At 42.2% G+C, this 18,104-nt stretch overlaps 1 protein-coding gene across 2 annotated transcripts in view; it reads left to right on the top strand.

Annotated features, from left to right (window-relative positions):
* Window positions 1–18,104, top strand: part of BDH2 (3-hydroxybutyrate dehydrogenase 2) — a 65,173-nt gene that overhangs the window by 15,731 nt on the left and 31,338 nt on the right. For both annotated transcript variants that reach the window (XM_075336733.1, XM_075336723.1), the window contains exons 3-6: window positions 1,835–1,913; window positions 8,032–8,128; window positions 9,330–9,438; window positions 10,221–10,281. In XM_075336733.1, the coding sequence (XP_075192848.1) occupies window positions 1,835–1,913; window positions 8,032–8,128; window positions 9,330–9,438; window positions 10,221–10,281 (346 nt within the window). The remainder of the gene's footprint in view (window positions 1–1,834; window positions 1,914–8,031; window positions 8,129–9,329; window positions 9,439–10,220; window positions 10,282–18,104) is intronic.

Raw genomic sequence — 18,104 nt, 5'->3', positions numbered from 1 at the left:
CGCAGCCTTCAGGTCTTGCTTGTTTGTGGGTCTTTCCGTCTTAAGTCTGGATTTGAGCAAGTGAAATGCATGCTCAATTGGGTTAAGATCTGGTGATTGACTTGGCCATTGCAGAATGTTCCACTTTTTTGCACTCATGAACTCCTGGGTAGCTTTGGCTGTATGCTTGGGGTCATTGTCCATCTGTACTATGAAGCGCCGTCCGATCAACTTTGCGGCATTTGGCTGAATCTGGGCTGAAAGTATATCCCGGTACACTTCAGAATTCATCCGGCTACTCTTGTCTGCTGTTATGTCATCAATAAACACAAGTGACCCAGTGCCATTGAAAGCCATGCATGCCCATGCCATCACGTTGCCTCCACCATGTTTTACAGAGGATGTGGTGTGCCTTGGATCATGTGCCGTTCCCTTTCTTCTCCAAACTTTTTTCTTCCCATCATTCTGGTACAGGTGGATCTTTGTCTCATCTGTCCATAGAATACTTTTCCAGAACTGAGCTGGCTTCATGAGGTGTTTTTCAGCAAATTTAACTCTGGCCTGTCTATTTTTGGAATTGATGAATGGTTTGCATCTAGATGTGAACCCTTTGTATTTACTTTCATGGAGTCTTCTCTTTACTGTTGACTTAGAGACAGATACACCTACTTCACTGAGAGTGTTCTGGACTTCAGTTGATGTTGTGAACGGGTTCTTCTTCACCAAAGAAAGTATGCGGCGATCATCCACCACTGCTGTCATCCGTGGACGCCCAGGCCTTTTTGAGTTCCCAAGCTCACCAGTCAATTCCTTTTTTCTCAGAATGTACCCGACTGTTGATTTTGCTACTCCAAGCATGTCTGCTATCTCTCTGATGGATTTTTTCTTTTTTTCAGCCTCAGGATGTTCTGCTTCACCTCAATTGAGAGTTCCTTAGACCGCATGTTGTCTGGTCACAGCAACAGCTTCCAAATGCAAAACCACACACCTGTAATCAACCCCAGACCTTTTAACTACTTCATTGATTACAGGTTAACAAGGGAGACGCCTTCAGAGTTAATTGCAGCCCTTAGAGTCCCTTGTCCAATTACTTTTGGTCCCTTGAAAAAGAGGAGGCTATGCATTACAGAGCTATGATTCCTAAACCCTTTCTCCGATTTGGATGTGAAAACTCTCATATTGCAGCTGGGAGTGTGCACTTTCAGCCCATATTATATATATAATTTGTATTTCTGAAGATGTTTTTGTAAACAGCTAAAATAACAAAACTTGTGTCACTGTCCAAATATTTCTGGCCCTGACTGTATGTTCAGAATAACTTACTGCTGCTATCAGTTCTTTTCAAAATTTACTGCAGTCGACTTCGCTCCAGACAGACGCAAAACTGGAAAAGCAGTTGAGTAGCACATATCATCTAACATCACAAGCTTCACCAAAGAGAAGCTTTTCTGGCCATCCCATTAGAGGTGATTTTAATAAATGTTTGACCAAATTTAACTTTTTTTTTTTTTATTATTATTATTTTTAGGTTGAAAATTTCCCACAGCCCGCCAATGAGGTTATAAATATACAAATGCACCTTCGCAGATAAATGGTTCCCATCCCCTGCAATCAGGCCACATTCACATGGTGAAATTGTTGGGGGGGGGGGTTGTGCTGTAATTTTTCTGTGCAATTTTAGAAGTTTCAGAAAATCCAAGCAACAAAACGCAACGCGATCTCATCATATGAATAATAGGCAGCAAGACAATCTGCTGAGACTCTGAATCTCACAAGATGGATTTTTCTTTTTTCCTTCAGTTCGATATTTGTACTATGGAAAGTAGTATTTTATTTTTATTTTTGTGGTTTTTAGGCTTTTGCTAAAGAAGGAGCAAAGGTGATTGCAACAGACATCAATGAAGAGAAGTTGAAGGCTCTAGAATCATACAAAGGTTCTTATCTCCACTTATTTCTTTATTCTAACTTACAACCTCAAATTGAAGTCATAGGCCCTGATTCATTATTTCCTTTACTCCTTTTTTTTTGTCTAGCTTTACTTTTTTTTTTTCCATTTACATCCAATATATTTTCTATGTGCCTTTTTTGAAGTCTATTTAATATGCACTCAACTGTTTTTTTTCTGCTTTATGGGTGGAGATTAATGATTCCAGATGTTCTTAGCAGATTGTTCAATTATGACTGAAATTTAGCAAAATTTGGCACAACTTTACTACAGTCTCCCCATGTGTATTTTTATACAGCTTTTTCAAAAGTCTCATTTTGTGACATTTTGAAGAAGGTGCAATATTTGCTCAAAAAGTTGCAAAATGCATAATGACAGAAAAAAAGCTTATTTTTTTTTTCCTTGGCACCAAATTCAAGAAACACGTTTACCATCTTGGTGAATTTGGCCCAATAAATGTCAGCTACTGCCTCAAGACAAAAGAGAAAATTATTTTAAAAAATCCACAATTGATGAGTCAGGGCCAGAGACTTTCCCAAATGGACAGGATGCCACAAAACCATGTCTGTTTCTGGTATGTGCTTTTTAATATGTATTGAATTTTGTCCTTTAAATCTGACTTCAGTCTTTGCAGCATATTAAAGGGAACCTGTTGCTAGGTTTTTCTATTATGAGCTGTGGCCACCACCAATGAGCCCTTTTATACAACATTCTGGAATGCTATATAGAAGAGCCTAGGCTGCTCTATAGAACGTAAAAAACACCTTTATAACACTCATTTAGGGGAGGGTCTGATCCGATGGGTGTCTCTGCTCTCGGTCCTGCGCTTCCTTCCAAGCCCCGTGTAGATGACGTGTTCTATGTCATCCACACAGAGGCCGCCATTGCACTCCTGCGTATTCGCACTTCTCTGTTGAGGGCAGAGCAAAGTACTGTACTGCGCATACCCGCGCATGCGCAGTACAGAACTTTGATCTGTCCTCAGCCAGGCAGATCAAAGTGCACATGCACAAGAGCGCAATGGAGGCATTTCTGTGTGGATGATGTAGGACATGTCATACACATGGAGCTGGAAAGGAGGATGGCGATCACAAAGGATATAGGAAGCGCCGGACCGAGAGCATTGATGCCCATTTTACCGGATCGCCACCTAGGTGAGTATTATAAAGGTGGTTTTTACATTTTACAGTGCGGCCTGGGTTCTTATATACGGTATTCTGGAATGCTGGAAGGCTCACTGTTGGCCTCAGCTTATAAGGCAAAATCTTGGTGACAGGTTCCCTTTAAACTAAATGCGCTGGAAATCTAGTCATTTGGCCTAGAAAAATGTCTTTTGTGACTTGTACCATATTCATGATGTGTTTTAGACACTTTTACAATGTGTCTGATTAGGGAACATGATCTCGCTGAAAAGGGCATACCTTTAATGTACGACAGAATGCGCCAAAAAATGCTCTAAGATTGGAGAACAAATTTCTGCCACAAAGTCAGCAAACTAATAGGTGTTGTATACCTAATCTAGGGATTTGGCACAAAACAACCAATAATCGGTAAGCCTTTAACATAAGGTAGTCATTTAATAGCCTGTGTACACAGGTATACTGCACTTAGTGAATCTGTCATCGGGTTTTCGCTACGTCATCTGACAGCAACATAATGTAGGCAAGGAGATTTTGAATGCAACAGTGTCTCACATAGGTTACTAGGTTCTGTCACAGTCAAAGAATTGAATTGTAAGCATGTAGCTGAGCCCAGAGAGCTGTCCCACCAACATCAGGCTCTCAAAAGAGATTGACACTTCACCGTCAATGCACAATCACAGTAGGACTCCATGCACATGAGTTTCTAGTCCTGGTAATCATAGGGTAGTAAACCCTTTAGTTTATGTAAACAATTTCGCGCACGAACACACACTAATAAGAGAAGCATAGTTGCTTTTTGTTTGTTTTTTCTTACAGCATGTTGTCCTCAGATTACATACCAGAAACCTGCTGACACTCCCTTTTAATGATGTGCACTGAGCAATCTTTTGTAGATTGAGAAGTGCACACAGACTTAAGCGAGCTTTACACCCTGCGACATCGCTAGCATCGGCGAGCGAATGTCGAGCGCGATAGCACCTGCCCCCGTCGTATGTGCGATATTGTGTGATCGCTGCCGTAGCAAACATTATAGCTATGGCAGCGTCACACGCACATACCTGCTCTGCCGGCGATCCGCCTCCTTTCTAAGGAGGCGGGTCGTGCTGCGTCACAGCGACGTCACACAGCAGCTGTTCAATAGAAGCGGAGGGGCGGAGATGAGCGGGACGTAACATCCCGCCCACCTCCTTCCTTCCGCATTGCCAGTGGAGGCAGGTAAGGAGATGTTCGTCGCTCCCGCGGTGTCACACACAGCGATGTGTGCTGCCGCAGGAACGATGAACAACATCGTACCGGCAGCAGCAACGATATTAAGGAAATGAGCAATGTGTAAACGAGCAACGATTTTTCACGTTTTTGTGCTCGTTAATCGTCGCTCATTGGTGTTACACGCTGCGATGTCGGTAACGGCGCCAGATGTGCGTCACTAACGACGTGACCCCGACGATATATAGTTACTGATATCGCAGCGTGTAAAGCACCCTTTACACTGTTCTCAGCAGCGCACGACTCCTGTTTACATAGGAAGATGCACCGCCGATAACGATGATCCTTTGTGAAAATCAAGAAATTGTTTCACCTAATGAATGTGCGTTTTGTTTATCGTGTGATCAACAGCCTGTTAAGGCTACTTTCACACATCATTTTTTTTCCATCAGGCACAATCCGGAAAAAAAACGGATCCGGCGCCGGATCCGTTTTATCCCCATTGATTTGTATTAGCGCCGGATTGTGCTGGATGGCATTGCGTTGCATCCAGCTTTTGCATGATCCGGCGTAATTGGCTAATGTGGCGGCTGGATGGAACGTCTCTTGTAACGCTTTTTGTCTTTGACAAAAATCGCATTGCGGCGTGATTTACAATAGAATGTAATGCGTAATGCAGCAAAAAACACATCCGTTTTTGCATATTCTGCGCCGGATCCGTTGCATCAGGCACATTCCGGATTGTGCCTGATGCAAAAAAACTGATGTGTGAAAGTAGCCTTAGACTGTACAAATATTGGGAACTAAGCTTTCCTAGGAGAGCTCAATCCTGATAATTTTAAAGTGTAATTGCATGTTTAGACAGTTTTGATAATTATGCGCCATTGTGTGCAAGAAATACTGCACAGTAATACATGGGCTACACCATGGGTGGGCAATTCAATTTTCCAAGGGACTACCTGAGATAGTATGACTGTAGCGGGATGAACCAACCGTCAAACTTAATTCTGCTTATTATTACTGTTGTTTTATATTAATTTGTATCTCTTAAGATTGAGCCGAATTAAGTCTGCTGACTTGCTACCACTACTAATACGTGTTACGATAAAGCTTATTGTAACTTATTGATAAAATCAATAAAATTGTTTACATTTTGGACTTATTCTTATTTAGGGTTACTATAATTAATTTAATGAATCAAATAAATAATTGAAATACGATAATTGAATAATTAATATATGTAATTGATAAAAGGGTTAATTTAAGGTTTATTTAGTGTTAGTCTTATTTTCTTTTCGAATTTCAATTATATATTTTTCGGATTTCAATTATTTATTTGATTTATTAAATTAATTATATTAACCCTTTTATACTTCCCTAAATAAAAATAAACACATAAAAATTAAACAATTTTATTGATTTTATTTATTAATCAATGATATAACTTTATTCAACAAAAAAACATTTTTTCTACCCCCTGCATTAATTTATTCACAATAGTAATCATTGTAATGCCAAGTGAAAACTTCTTCTTCTTTTTATTTCTTCTTTTTTTTTTTTTTCTTCCTTCTCACACCTGAAAAGCAAAATAGACACATGGGTTAACCAGTCGGCTAATTTTCTCTTGTTTGTTAATTTGCTAACATGCGTTCTAGCTTACCCTTTTTTTTTAACCCTACTTTGCTTTATGTTAAATTTCCGTTTATGTTGCTTCCCTCCTATAAATTTAAAAAATAAGCATTATGATGTGATTATATCAATGTTTTGTAGTAAATTGAAGTGTATGTTATCTCAGTTTTTTGGATTGATAAGGATCCCGCCAACTTTTAAAATTAGAGGGAGGTCCTATGACATGTGTACCCATGAATATATATACCAGCTTATCTCTCCTGATATCACACTATCCCTGAGGAAGGGGGCTGCAACCCTTGAAAAGCATTGACCTGTACCTAGCTAATACAATAAAGATTTGGATTTAATTATTCCGGCTTGAATTGGTGATAAGCGCAGCGTGATACCCGTTTTTCCTTTAAAGACTTCGACTTAAGATGGGAGGCAGCTGTGTTACTGTTAGTAGTAGTGGCATTGGCAGTGGCAGCCAAGGTGGTAGTGGCATTCTGAATCAGAAAATCTAATACAGTGGTACCTCGCTTAACGAGTAACCCTCTTAACGAGAATTTCGCTTAACAAGCAAAGCTTTTTGTAAATTTGTAACCCGCTTTACGAGAAAGCTTTGCTGTACGAGCGAAATTCTCACCGCACACACTTCCGGTTTCGTCCATCCACCGTGCACTGACCCGCACTTGCAGTCCACACAAACACACACATGTACGCACAAACACACACAAGCATGCACACACATACAGTATTATGCTCACCTTACCTTCTGTTCCACCGCCGGTCTCATGGTTCTTGTAGTTCCCGGGTACATCGCAACGTCTTCGCGGCGAACTACAAGACCCAGGAGGCTTGCGATGGAACCGAAGGTAAGGCGAGCATATAATATAACATAATATGTTTACCTTTCGTTTCATCGCTGGTCTCCTGGGTGCTGTAGTGCGCCGCTGCGCTCCAGTCCACGCTATGTATCTGCATCCATTGCGACGAGGGAGGAACTTCCTGTCACCGCTAATGAAAGGCAGAACGCTGGCCAATCAGAGGCAAGCAGCTCTGCCTTTGACGTCAGCGCTCTGGCCGGGAAGTTCCTGCCTCGTCGTTCTGGTAACGCGTTAACACAGCCCGGCCCCGTACCAGAGAACAGCAAGTCCCAGCAGACCGGCGATGGAACAGAAGGTAAGGTGAGCATATAATATGTGTGTGTACATGCATGCATGTGTGTTTGTGTGTGTGGTTGTGCATGTTTGTGCATGTGTGGAATGATAAAATAGGGGACCAGGATGGGACATTTTAGAAGTTGTGGAACGGATCGTCAGCATTGCAATGATTTCCTATGGGAAATCTTGCTCTGCTGAACAAGTACCTTGATTAACAAGCACACTCCCAGAACGGATTGTTCTCGTTAAGCAAGGTTCCACTGTACTTTAGATGGGAATTAGAAAAAGAGGACAAGGAGCTCAGAACATTTCCCACACTGAGACAAAAAAGCTCTCCTCTCAATAGAAAAATAAATAAAACGACCCTTGTAAGAAGGGGTAGAAAAAGTAAAGTCAAAAACTAATATTGGCTGGGACGCAAAGGAGATATTGATGTCAAATGACTGTTCTGGCCAAGCAATGCCTTCCATTGTCATGTTTTATGGCAAACATTTTTAAGTTATGGACAACAAATCTTAGTGATAATCTAAAATAATTAAGTGCTAATCACAATATTATAGGAGTTATCAAGGCTGAACTATGTGACTGCATATATCCGAATCATGAGAACATGCAGTCAGCACACTGTCATGATTCCCTTGTATTTCACATGCAGGTGGGCAGTCATGTCACCCCATATGTGCTGATGGCATATGTGCAGAATAGAATAATCTGGCCTCTCTCAGTAGAAGTTGGAGAAGCTGGCTTAGTTTAGTCGGCATGTGACTGTCAGTATGCATATCACACAGGGAATACGGGAGAATTTTGACAATCTGCACATTACATGCTGTTACAATTCAATGTGACTGCAGACTTTTCATTTCAGCCTTTAAGAATTGGGGGTTTGTATTTTACTATTTTGTCTATTCAGCAAAAAATGTAAAGATAAGTAGCTACACTTTAGAAGTGGGATCGCTAAATAAGATTTTTATATCACTACCTCCAGGTATTCAGACAAGAGTATTAGATGTCACTAAGAAGGAGCAAATTGAAAAACTATGCCTGGAGGTTGATAGAGTTGATGTTCTGTTCAATGTAGCTGGGTAAGTAAAATGGACCCGCTATATGTCTAACGTCCTTTACCTCCTCATGTACTGTAAAGCACACACCTGCATTGACCAATACATAAACCCGTCACAATGCAGGCCTTCATGTATGATGATGCCAAATATTCCAATCCAAAATTCCCATATATAATGCTGTTGGCACAATCAATGTTTTCTCCTGTGTCTGGCTCAAGCTCCTAATGTCACATAGCTTCCAGTACCTTCTATCTGCTCATGACACTCAAATTTCTCTCTCTATCCTTAGATACTCTGGCCATAAGAGGTGACAATCAGCTATGTTTCCTCCTTTTCGTCAGGGATTTTCTTTAACTTGACAAAACTGATCTAATCATCTTACCTTTGTCAAACCTATCATAGTAAATGCCCCACACTTTCACCTGTCTAAAGCCCCCGTCACATTTAGCGACTTACCAGCGATCCCGAAAATGATGCGACCTGATAAGGATCGCTGGTAAGTCGCTGGGAGGTCGCTGGTGAGATGTCACACAGTCAGACCTTACCAACGACTCCGTAACGATATAGGTCGCAGTAGCGACCTGTATAACGATCTCTGCTGTCATTGGGACCCTGTCACACAGTGTCAAACACAGCGATGTGTCCTGCCCAGCAGGACATCGCCTTTGAAGAAAATGGTCCAGGACATTCAGCAACGACTAGCGATCTCACAGCAGGGGCCAGGTCGTTGCTGGATGTCATACACAGCGACATCGCTAGCAAGATCGCTGTTGCGTCATCAAAACCGTGTTGCTAGCGATGTCGCTTAGTGAGATGTGGCCTTTACAAGTCTGCTGTGTTTGGGCTATCCTGTTAATCACACTACCAAACCCTTACCACTTTCTGCTGCCTCTAAAACACTCCAGCCCTTTTCTTATCCCTGAGTCTACAAAAATGTTAGTACAGACCTTCATCATCTTCCGCGTCCGCTAAATCAACATTTTCCTTTACGGTCTCCCATCTCCTACTCTCTCGTACTTATAATATGTCCTCCTTAATTCTGCTGCCCGATTAATCCACCTCACCCCTCTGACATTCCCTTTACCGGTTTCCAAGCTTCCAAAACTCTTTACTAGATGATCCTATTGTGTGATACTGTTTTTGCTTGATTTTGTTTCAAAGTGATGTAGTAAAACCTGAAGCTTTTTTCTTTACACTCTAATCTGTGGTATATGTGATACAGCTTTGTTCACCATGGATCTATATTGGATTGTGAGGAGGCAGATTGGGATTTCACTATGAATCTCAACGTGCGAAGCATGTATCTCATGATCAAGACATTCCTGCCAAAGGTATGTTTTTATTCATCAGTGCAGTATTTGCTATTATACAGCTAAATATTAACTTTTCAGTATATAAAAAAATACAGTTAAGGAAAGGCTTTGTGCGACCACTTTTATCATGTGTTCTCTTAATACAGCTTACAATTCAGATCACAGGGCTTTATTTTAGAAAGAATGTATCTGCCGGGTTTGCACTTTTGGAGACGTTTGTCCCATTGCTAATCTGTTGTTAGAAATGTGTGTACAGCTCCCATGCCAACCTACGTGTTTTCATGGTAACAGACTACAAATAATTCTGCAGTAGTCATACACAACCTGGCACAACTTCGGCACCCTACAGGATGTATTGGAAGCAGACGTAGGGGACTGATAGAGATACCATAAGTTTGATTGCCAGATCGTAGCATGAGTTTGCTTGTCTTCTCTTACCACGGAGACACAAATTTGTAGAAGCGCTGAAGATGGTAGCTAATCTAATCTCTAAATGGTAGCTAATATGTCTACGTTTTGCAAAATAAAACTAAAACTTTGGAATCAACGGTGATGGCTGCTTTCTTCCAGACTTAGTGTAACACCTATGTACAGGTCATGCGTGATATGGCAGCTCGGCTCTATTCAGAGCAGCTCAGCTGCAATATTTCAACTGGTGTACCAGTGTTGGACTGTTTCTGGGAGAAAATATTTTACTAAACCTGTAGGCCCCCATTCTTTAATGAGGACAATACAGTTAACACAGAAAAGTTTTAAACCAGAATATTAGATATTAATATCACTTTCTCAATGTTTTCCAGATGCTTGCTCAAAAATCAGGGAACATTATCAACATGTCTTCAGTAGCTTCCAGTATTAAAGGTATGCATTGCTAACAGCCCTTTGTGGAGTTGTTCCCTTTAAGATAATGTTCAGCTCTGGCTGCAGTATGTTAAACCACATCAAACCGTGCTATACTCACTTTCCCAGAGTCCACCGGCGAGTCTCCGCTGCTGCTCCCGATATCTGGCATTGGATGCAGCACTGATGGCCCGTCAACAGTTCAGCAGCCAATCAGTGAATTCAGTAGCTCAGCTAAACTCACTGATTGGTTACCACAATTTTATGTCTGACACTGGGAGCAGCAGCGGAGACTCGGTGGACTGTAGGAAAGTGAGAATAGCGTGGTTTAATGTTTTAACAAACTGCATCTGGAGTTGAACATTTTCTGGAAGGGAGCAATCCTTTTTAAATATATGTTTTACATTTTTGTTGCTTGATTTATAACTAATGCTATGATTTATTCAGTGTGTATTTTTTACTACTTTGGTTCCTCTATCTTGGTTGGTTAGGCAGAGGTAGAACTCACAACTGGGCTGCCTACTATTTGAATGGTACAGAATTAATACAGGTTAAAGCAAACTTGTCACTCTGTTCATATGTCTACACCACAGGCAGAATGAATCAAAGTCTGGTAGCATGATCGCAGCCCAGTATGATATTTTTCTAAACCCTTCCTCTTTTCACAGAAAACCTAGTTTGAATAGCTGGCCAGGAATTATAGGAAGAATTCTGATTAGTCCGGCACGGTCCCCCAACCAGCTTCTCCCCACACCCCCTCCAGTTAATGCCAGACCTCTCCCTATGTATAGACATGGGAGAGAACTGTCAATCAACTGGAGGGGTGAAGGGATAAACTGGCTGAGGGCCACATGAAACTAATCCGGCCCCGCCCTATATTCCACATCCAGCTTTTCAAACTGTTATCCTGAAACACCGGAACATTCAGAGAAAAATATATTTGTCTACAGTTGTGCAGCCAGGCTCTGATTCATGCTGCACATGGTGTGGGCAGCAGGAATCGACTGACAGGTTCCCTTTAATTCTATATTTATTGTCCTAAAGATACAGAGGCATGTGAAGTCAAGGTTTAGGAAGAGCGCCCAGGAATATAACTTTGGCACCAGAACCTAGACATCCAATTTGTGCTTTTCTTTAGGCCTAAAACACACTTCCGCATAAAAAAAGTACGCGTCACACTTTCCGTTTTTCGGGTCCGTGTTCCGTTTTTTATGGGCGTTTCTCCGGTACGTATAACATCTGTGTGATGGCGTATGCTAGCCGTGTGTGCGTGTGGAATGGCTGTGTATGCGTACGTTTAATGTCCGTGTGAAATGTTCCGTGTGTGATGCACAATGTCGTTGATACATGTCAGCTGACAGCAGACAGAGTTGCGCGATGAGAATGAACTCGGGTGAACTTCACCCGACTTCATTGTCATACCGCGGCTCTGTCTGGGTGTCACGTACTGATTAGCGGTCACCCGTGAAGGACTCACCGGTGACCGCTAATCCCCTGAATGACTGAAGTGAGCAGCGCGATTAGCGCTGCTGTCACTCAGGCTACCCGCGGCCAGCTGGAGTACTCCCCCCGAGACCGTAACTCTCTTGTGACTTCATCGCTGTCACTCAGGCGACTTGCAGTCACAGGTGGAGGATCCAGCGGTGGCCGCGAGTAACCTCAGTGACAGCACAGCTAATCGCGCGGCTCACCTCAGTTGCTGCGTGGACCTGTCAGGAGCGGCGGTGTTCTTCTTCAGCTCTTGTCACCTTCATGTAGCAGGGCTGGAAGCGACGCGGGACCTCCGTGGATTACGCCGGATATGGATGGGTTTTGGGGGCTTAATAAATTGGTGAACGAGGGTATTTGTTATTGTTTTTTATTGCAAATAAAGGATTTTTCGTTGTGTCTGTTTATTAACTTTAAATTACAGGTTAATCATTGGGGGTGTCTCATAGACGCGTGCAATGATTAAATCTAGGACTTAGTTGCAGCTATGGGTTGCTGCCATTAACTCCTTATTACGCCGATTGCCAACGCACCAGGGCAAATCGGGAAGTCAGGTAGAGTTCCAGAACTATCGCATCTAATGGATGCGGCATTTCTGGGCAGCTGCTGGCTGATATTTTTAGGCTGCGGGGCTCCCCATAACGTGGAGCTCCCCATCCTGAGAATACCAGCCTTCAGCCGTATGGCTTTACCCTGGCTGGTATCAAAATTGGGGGGTAACGCGCGTCGTTTTTTTTTTTTTTTTAATTAATTATTTATTTTACTGCACAGTAACAGTAGCTGTGATTGGTTGCAGTGAGACAGCTGTCACTCAGCGTGTGGGCGTGTCTAACTGCAACCAATCATAGGTGCCTGTGGGCGGGGGAAGCAGGGAATACGAGATTGATTAATGAGCGGCCGGCTTTTCCAAATTAATTGAAGCCGCGTATCTTTGGAACAGCTGTTCTTCGCTGCGCTGATGATCGGGGATTGGTGAGTATACAACAGGGGAAGATATAGACCGAGCGCAAAAGGGATGATGACTGAGAACAGCAGAAAAAAAGGGTAAGTAGACTGACATTTAACAAAAAAAAAAACCCCGGCATCGTTCCTTTAAAAACGCACACGGATGGCATGCAGGCACGGACCCATTGACTTTAGCGGGTCCGTGCCTGTGTGCTGACCGCCAAAAACGGACATGTCGGCCGTGTGGGAAAACGCACACACGTACTAACCACACGGACACACGTTCCGTGTAATTTTACGTGTGTGTGCCATCTACCATAGGGCAACATTGGTCAACGTGTCTCCGGTATGTGCAAAAACGTACCAAACACGTACCGGAGGCACGGATGTGTGTTGCAGGCCTTACAGGTATTATCAAACTGTTTATAGCAGGAGTGACAGTATTTATTTTATCTACATATTTCATTTGTCCATTATGTCACTGCGGTCAGACATGTGAAGTCTATCTATAAATGCTGTACAAGAACGAGATTAAACAGCTAGAGATAACAAACTTATAAGTGTGTGTGTGTGTGTGTGTGTGTGTGTGTGTGTGTGTATAGTCATGGCCAAAAGTGTTGGCACCCTTGAAATTGTTCCAGACAATAAAGTATTTCTCTCATAAAGTTATTGCAATTGCAATGTTTATTTCCTTTGTGTATATTGGAACAGCTCAAAATAACAGAGCAGAAAAGGCAAATTGGAATAATTTCACACAACCCCCAAATATGGGCCAGACAAAATTGTGGGTAAATAACTTTTTTCAAGCATGTGATGCTCGTTCAAAATCACCTGTGGAAAGTAACAAGTGTGGCAATATGAAAATCACACCTGAAACCAGATAAAAAGGGGAGAAGTTGACTCAATCTTTGCATTGAACTGTTTGAGGATCAAAATTATTGAAAAATATCAACAATGTCAAGGTTACAAGTCCGTCTCCTGAGATCTTGATGTTCCTTTTTCCACAGTGCACAATATAATCAAGAAGCTTGCAACACATGGCACTGTAGCTAATCTCTAAAACATAAGTCTTTATTGATATTAAATATTAAAACAATGAGACACCAAGTGTCTAATAAACATAGAGGACAAAAGACAATGTGCTCGTGAAGGGCCAGATGGAAGGTAGAGAAAGCGTGCAGGAATATACTAATAAATGGATAGTTAGATGAGTTCTAAGCAATCTAAGAGGGACTAAGTAATCCTCCACTTATCCTTCCTACCTGCGGAGAGTGTTATAATGTACTGAACACCCCCCGCTCCGGGTGGCTATCCCTGGCTGTCCCTGCTCTTCCCTGGCCTATGCCCACCACCAACCAGGTGAATTGTGTAAGAACCAGAACAAACATATAAAACAGTTAGATTTGTTGGTTCCTGAACTGGACTGAATCCTATGTTCCAGTCAAAATACTGTATCAACAGCAGTTAGGATCAAGCTCCTGGGTCCACCAAGTAGGCCAGTACCCAAAGCTTCTCCCGACGCATTTCCCCCCCCTCCTAACTAAGTGGTCGGGGGTTCATCAGGGGTAAATTGCCAACAACACCTGAAAGAATGAAAAAGACAAATGGTGTAATTCAATATAGAAATTAAATTGATATCAATCTCCAAAAAACCTCTAAATATGTAAGGCCCGTTTTACACGTCAGTGAAAAACACAGACGTTTTTCACTGGCGTGTAAAACACGCACATGTCCCTGCGTGTGCCGAAAATCACGGCACACGTGGGTTGTCTAAGTGCAATCCGGGCTCCGTTCTCCGTGGCCCGTGATTGCACTTAGAGATTCACTCACCTGCGCCCGCTCCCGCTGTCCGTGGTGCTGAATCCTCCCGCGATTCAGCATCCGGCCGGCGGTGACCCCCGCAGCAGCTGCTTCCGGGTCGGCTGTGTCGCGCATAATGAAGATGCGCGACAGTAATCAGCCGGCACAGAAGGAGCAGGGAGAACGGGCTGCAGAGGACATCGCTGGACGCCGGGTGAGTTAAAATGTTTATTATTTTAAAAGCACGTTTTTTTCTGGCACGTGTTTCACGGACCACACCACTGCATGGTCCGTGGAACATCAGTGATGCCAGAAAAAAATGGACATGTCTCCGTGCGGCAATCACGCACACGCGGGTACGCTGCACGGAGACACGTGCAGTGAAAAATCACTGACGTGAGCAGACCCATTCATTAGAATGGGTCTGCGTATGTCAGTGATTCTGGTACGTTTAAAAAAAAAAAGCACAAACGTACCAGAATCACTGACGTGTGAAAGGGGCCTAAGACTTACTTGGAAAAGCTCCCAAGATTAATAAAGTAGCAGCAGCAGAATATGCTTGCCTAATATGTCTTAATGAGGTCTCCAAAAAGCATATTTGACTTCCTATAACAAATAGCGGCAAAAGTCCACATTAGTTGTTTATCCCCACTAGTTCTTAGTCCCTCCTAAAATAAAACATAACAGAAGGTGGGATCTTATAGATCTCTAGACATTATAAGCCTCTGCTCTGGAAAATAGGAGGAGACAGACGTATTGAGAGTGTTTTTTGTCATGACCCTCCCCCTTTTTTCTTTCAGGTGTAATATACTGCATTTATGTATCATAAATAGCACTATTCATGCTGAGACATCATTCTTTGAGGAAATAAGGTAGAGGCTCAATGTGTATTGATTTGGCCCACCTTCTGTTATGTTTTATTTTAGGAGGGACTAAGAACTAGTGGGGATAAATAACTAATGTGGACTTTTGCCGCTATTTGTTATAGGAAGTCACATATGCTTTTTGGAGACCTCATTAAGACATATTAGGCAAGCATATTCTGCTGCTGCTACTTTATTAATCTTGGGAGCTTTTCCAAGTAAGTCTTACACATTTAGAGGCTTTTTGGAGATTGATTTCAATTTAATTTCTATATTGAATTACACCATTTGTCTTTTTCATTCTTTCAGGTATTGTTGGCAATTTACCCCTGATGAACCCCCGACCACTTAGTTAGGAGGGGGGGGGGAAATGCGTCGGGAGAAGCTTTGGGTACTGGCCTACTTGGTGGACCCAGGAGCTTGATCCTAACTGCTGTTGATACAGTATTTTGACTGGAACATAGGATTGAGTCCAGTTCAGGAACCAACAAATCTAACTGTTTTATATGTTTGTTCTGGTTCTTACACAATTCACCTGGTTGGTGGTGGGCATAGGCCAGGGAAGAGCAGGGACAGCCAGGGATAGCCACCCGGAGCGGGGGGTGTTCAGTACATTATAACACTCTCCGCAGGTAGGAAGGATAAGTGGAGGATTACTTAGTCCCTCTTAGATTGCTTAGAACTCAACTAACTATCAATTTATTAGTATATTCCTGCACGCTTTCTCTACCTTCCATCTGGCCCTTCACGAGCACATTGTCTTTTGTCCTCTATGTTTATTAGACACTTGGTGTCTCATTGTTTTAATATTTAATATCAATAAAGAATTATGTTTTAGAGGTTTGTCTCAGGTGGTCTCTTATGAATCTTACCTCGATAGTTTTTTTTGGGTGTGGTTTACTGTAGCTAATCTCCCTGGATATGTACGGTAGAGAAAAATTTATGAACGTTTCCAACGTAGGATAGTCAGGATGGTGGATAAGCAGCCCCGTTGAAGTTCCAAATAAATTCAAGCTGTCCTGCAGGCTGAGGGTGCATCAAGGTCAGCGTGTACTATCCATCAACATTTCACTTAAATGAAAAGCTATGGCAGGAGACCCAGGAGGACCCCACTGCTGACAGAGAGATATAAAAAAGATACTTTCCCAAAAGGATTTTGTAGTCTATCTTGTGGACAGATGAGAAGAAGATGGAGATTTTTGATAAAGAACATCATTCTGCTGTTTACCGAAAACAGAATGAGGAATACAAAGAAAAGAACACAGCACCTACAATCAATTATGGTGGAGGTTCAAAGATGTTTTGGGGTTGCTTTTCTGCCTCTGACTCTGGGTACTTGAACATGTGCAAGTCATCAGGAAATTTCATGATTACCAAAGGATTTTGGGTTGCAATGTAGTGCCCAGTGTCAGAAAGCTGGATTTGCATCTTTGGTCATGAGTCTTCCAGTAGTACAATGAACCCAAACATACTTCAGAAAGCACCCAAAAATTAATGGAAACAAAGTGCTGGAGAGTTCTGAAGTGGCAGCAATGAGTCTGGATCTAAATCCCATTGAACACCTGTGGAGAGATCAAAAAAATTGCTGTTGGGAGAAGGCGCCTTCAAATATGAGAGACCTGGAGCAGTTTGCAAAAGAAGAATAGTCCAAAATTCCAGGTTGAGGGGTAAGAAGCTTGTTGATGGTTATAGGATGCAATTGATTGTAGTTATTTATTCCAAAGGGTGTGCAAACAAATATAAAGTTGAGGGTGCTAAGTTTTGTGTGAAGTTATGTCCAATTTTCTTTTTCTCAGTTTTTTTTGTTGTTCCAATACACACAAAGGAAATAAAAATGTATAACAAAACAACATGTGTTATTGCAATAATTTTCTTGAAGAAATAATTCATTTTCTGGAACAATTTCAAGGGTGCCAACACTTTTGGCCATTACTGTATGTTAAATTGTTTTGACTAAATATACAATGCTAGTAATATCCATTTGCAGACACTCTATTTAAACACACTTTTTCATGTAATGTGGCTGAGTAATTTCAGTATTCAGTTCAGTACAAAGTGACATCTGTCTGCAGTGAGCTGCTGCAATGACCAGAATGCCACCTGTAATTCTGGCCTTTTAACATTGCGAACCAGCCTGCAAGTTGCTCGCACAAGCTCCACAACCTCTTCAAACAACTAATCAGAGAGTGCCTATTGATTAGTGATGAGCGAGCATGCTCAGCACTGCTTGATACTCAGTCGAGCATCGGGTTCTTGGGTATGCTCTTTACTCTGAGTATTGCAAGTGCTTGAGCGCCATGCTAGAGTCCCTGCCCCACATGTTTTGCAACTGTTACACAGCCAATCAACATGTGGGGATTGCCTGCCATACACGGTAATTTAATAGCTATGTTGGCTACTGGCATTACTGTGATTGGCTGGCTGCAAGACGTCATTGGGTCTTAGGTGAGACCCTGGGGCTCGATGCTTGGCACTTTGTCCTCTGGAAGCAGTTCAGGGAGAGTTGATGTAGAAGGGAGAGCTTAGATTAGGAACATGGTTTATACACTTGCACCCTTTAGTGTCTTTCATGGGGTGTATTTAGCCTTGTGTAACCTAAGAAATAAATAATTTAAAAAAAGCAACGTGGTGTCTCACCTATTTTTGATAACCAGCCAAGGTAAAGCAGATAGCTGTGGGCTTATATTATCAGGCTGGGAAGGCTCATTGTTATTTGGCCCTTCCCTGCTTAAAATTACCAGCTCACAG

The sequence above is a fragment of the Anomaloglossus baeobatrachus genome, chromosome 1 (genome assembly GCF_048569485.1).
Source record: "Anomaloglossus baeobatrachus isolate aAnoBae1 chromosome 1, aAnoBae1.hap1, whole genome shotgun sequence".
Classification (NCBI taxonomy): Eukaryota; Metazoa; Chordata; class Amphibia; order Anura; family Aromobatidae; genus Anomaloglossus; species Anomaloglossus baeobatrachus.
The sequence above is the reverse complement of the archived record's forward strand: the minus strand, read 5'-3'. Positions and strand labels throughout refer to the sequence as shown.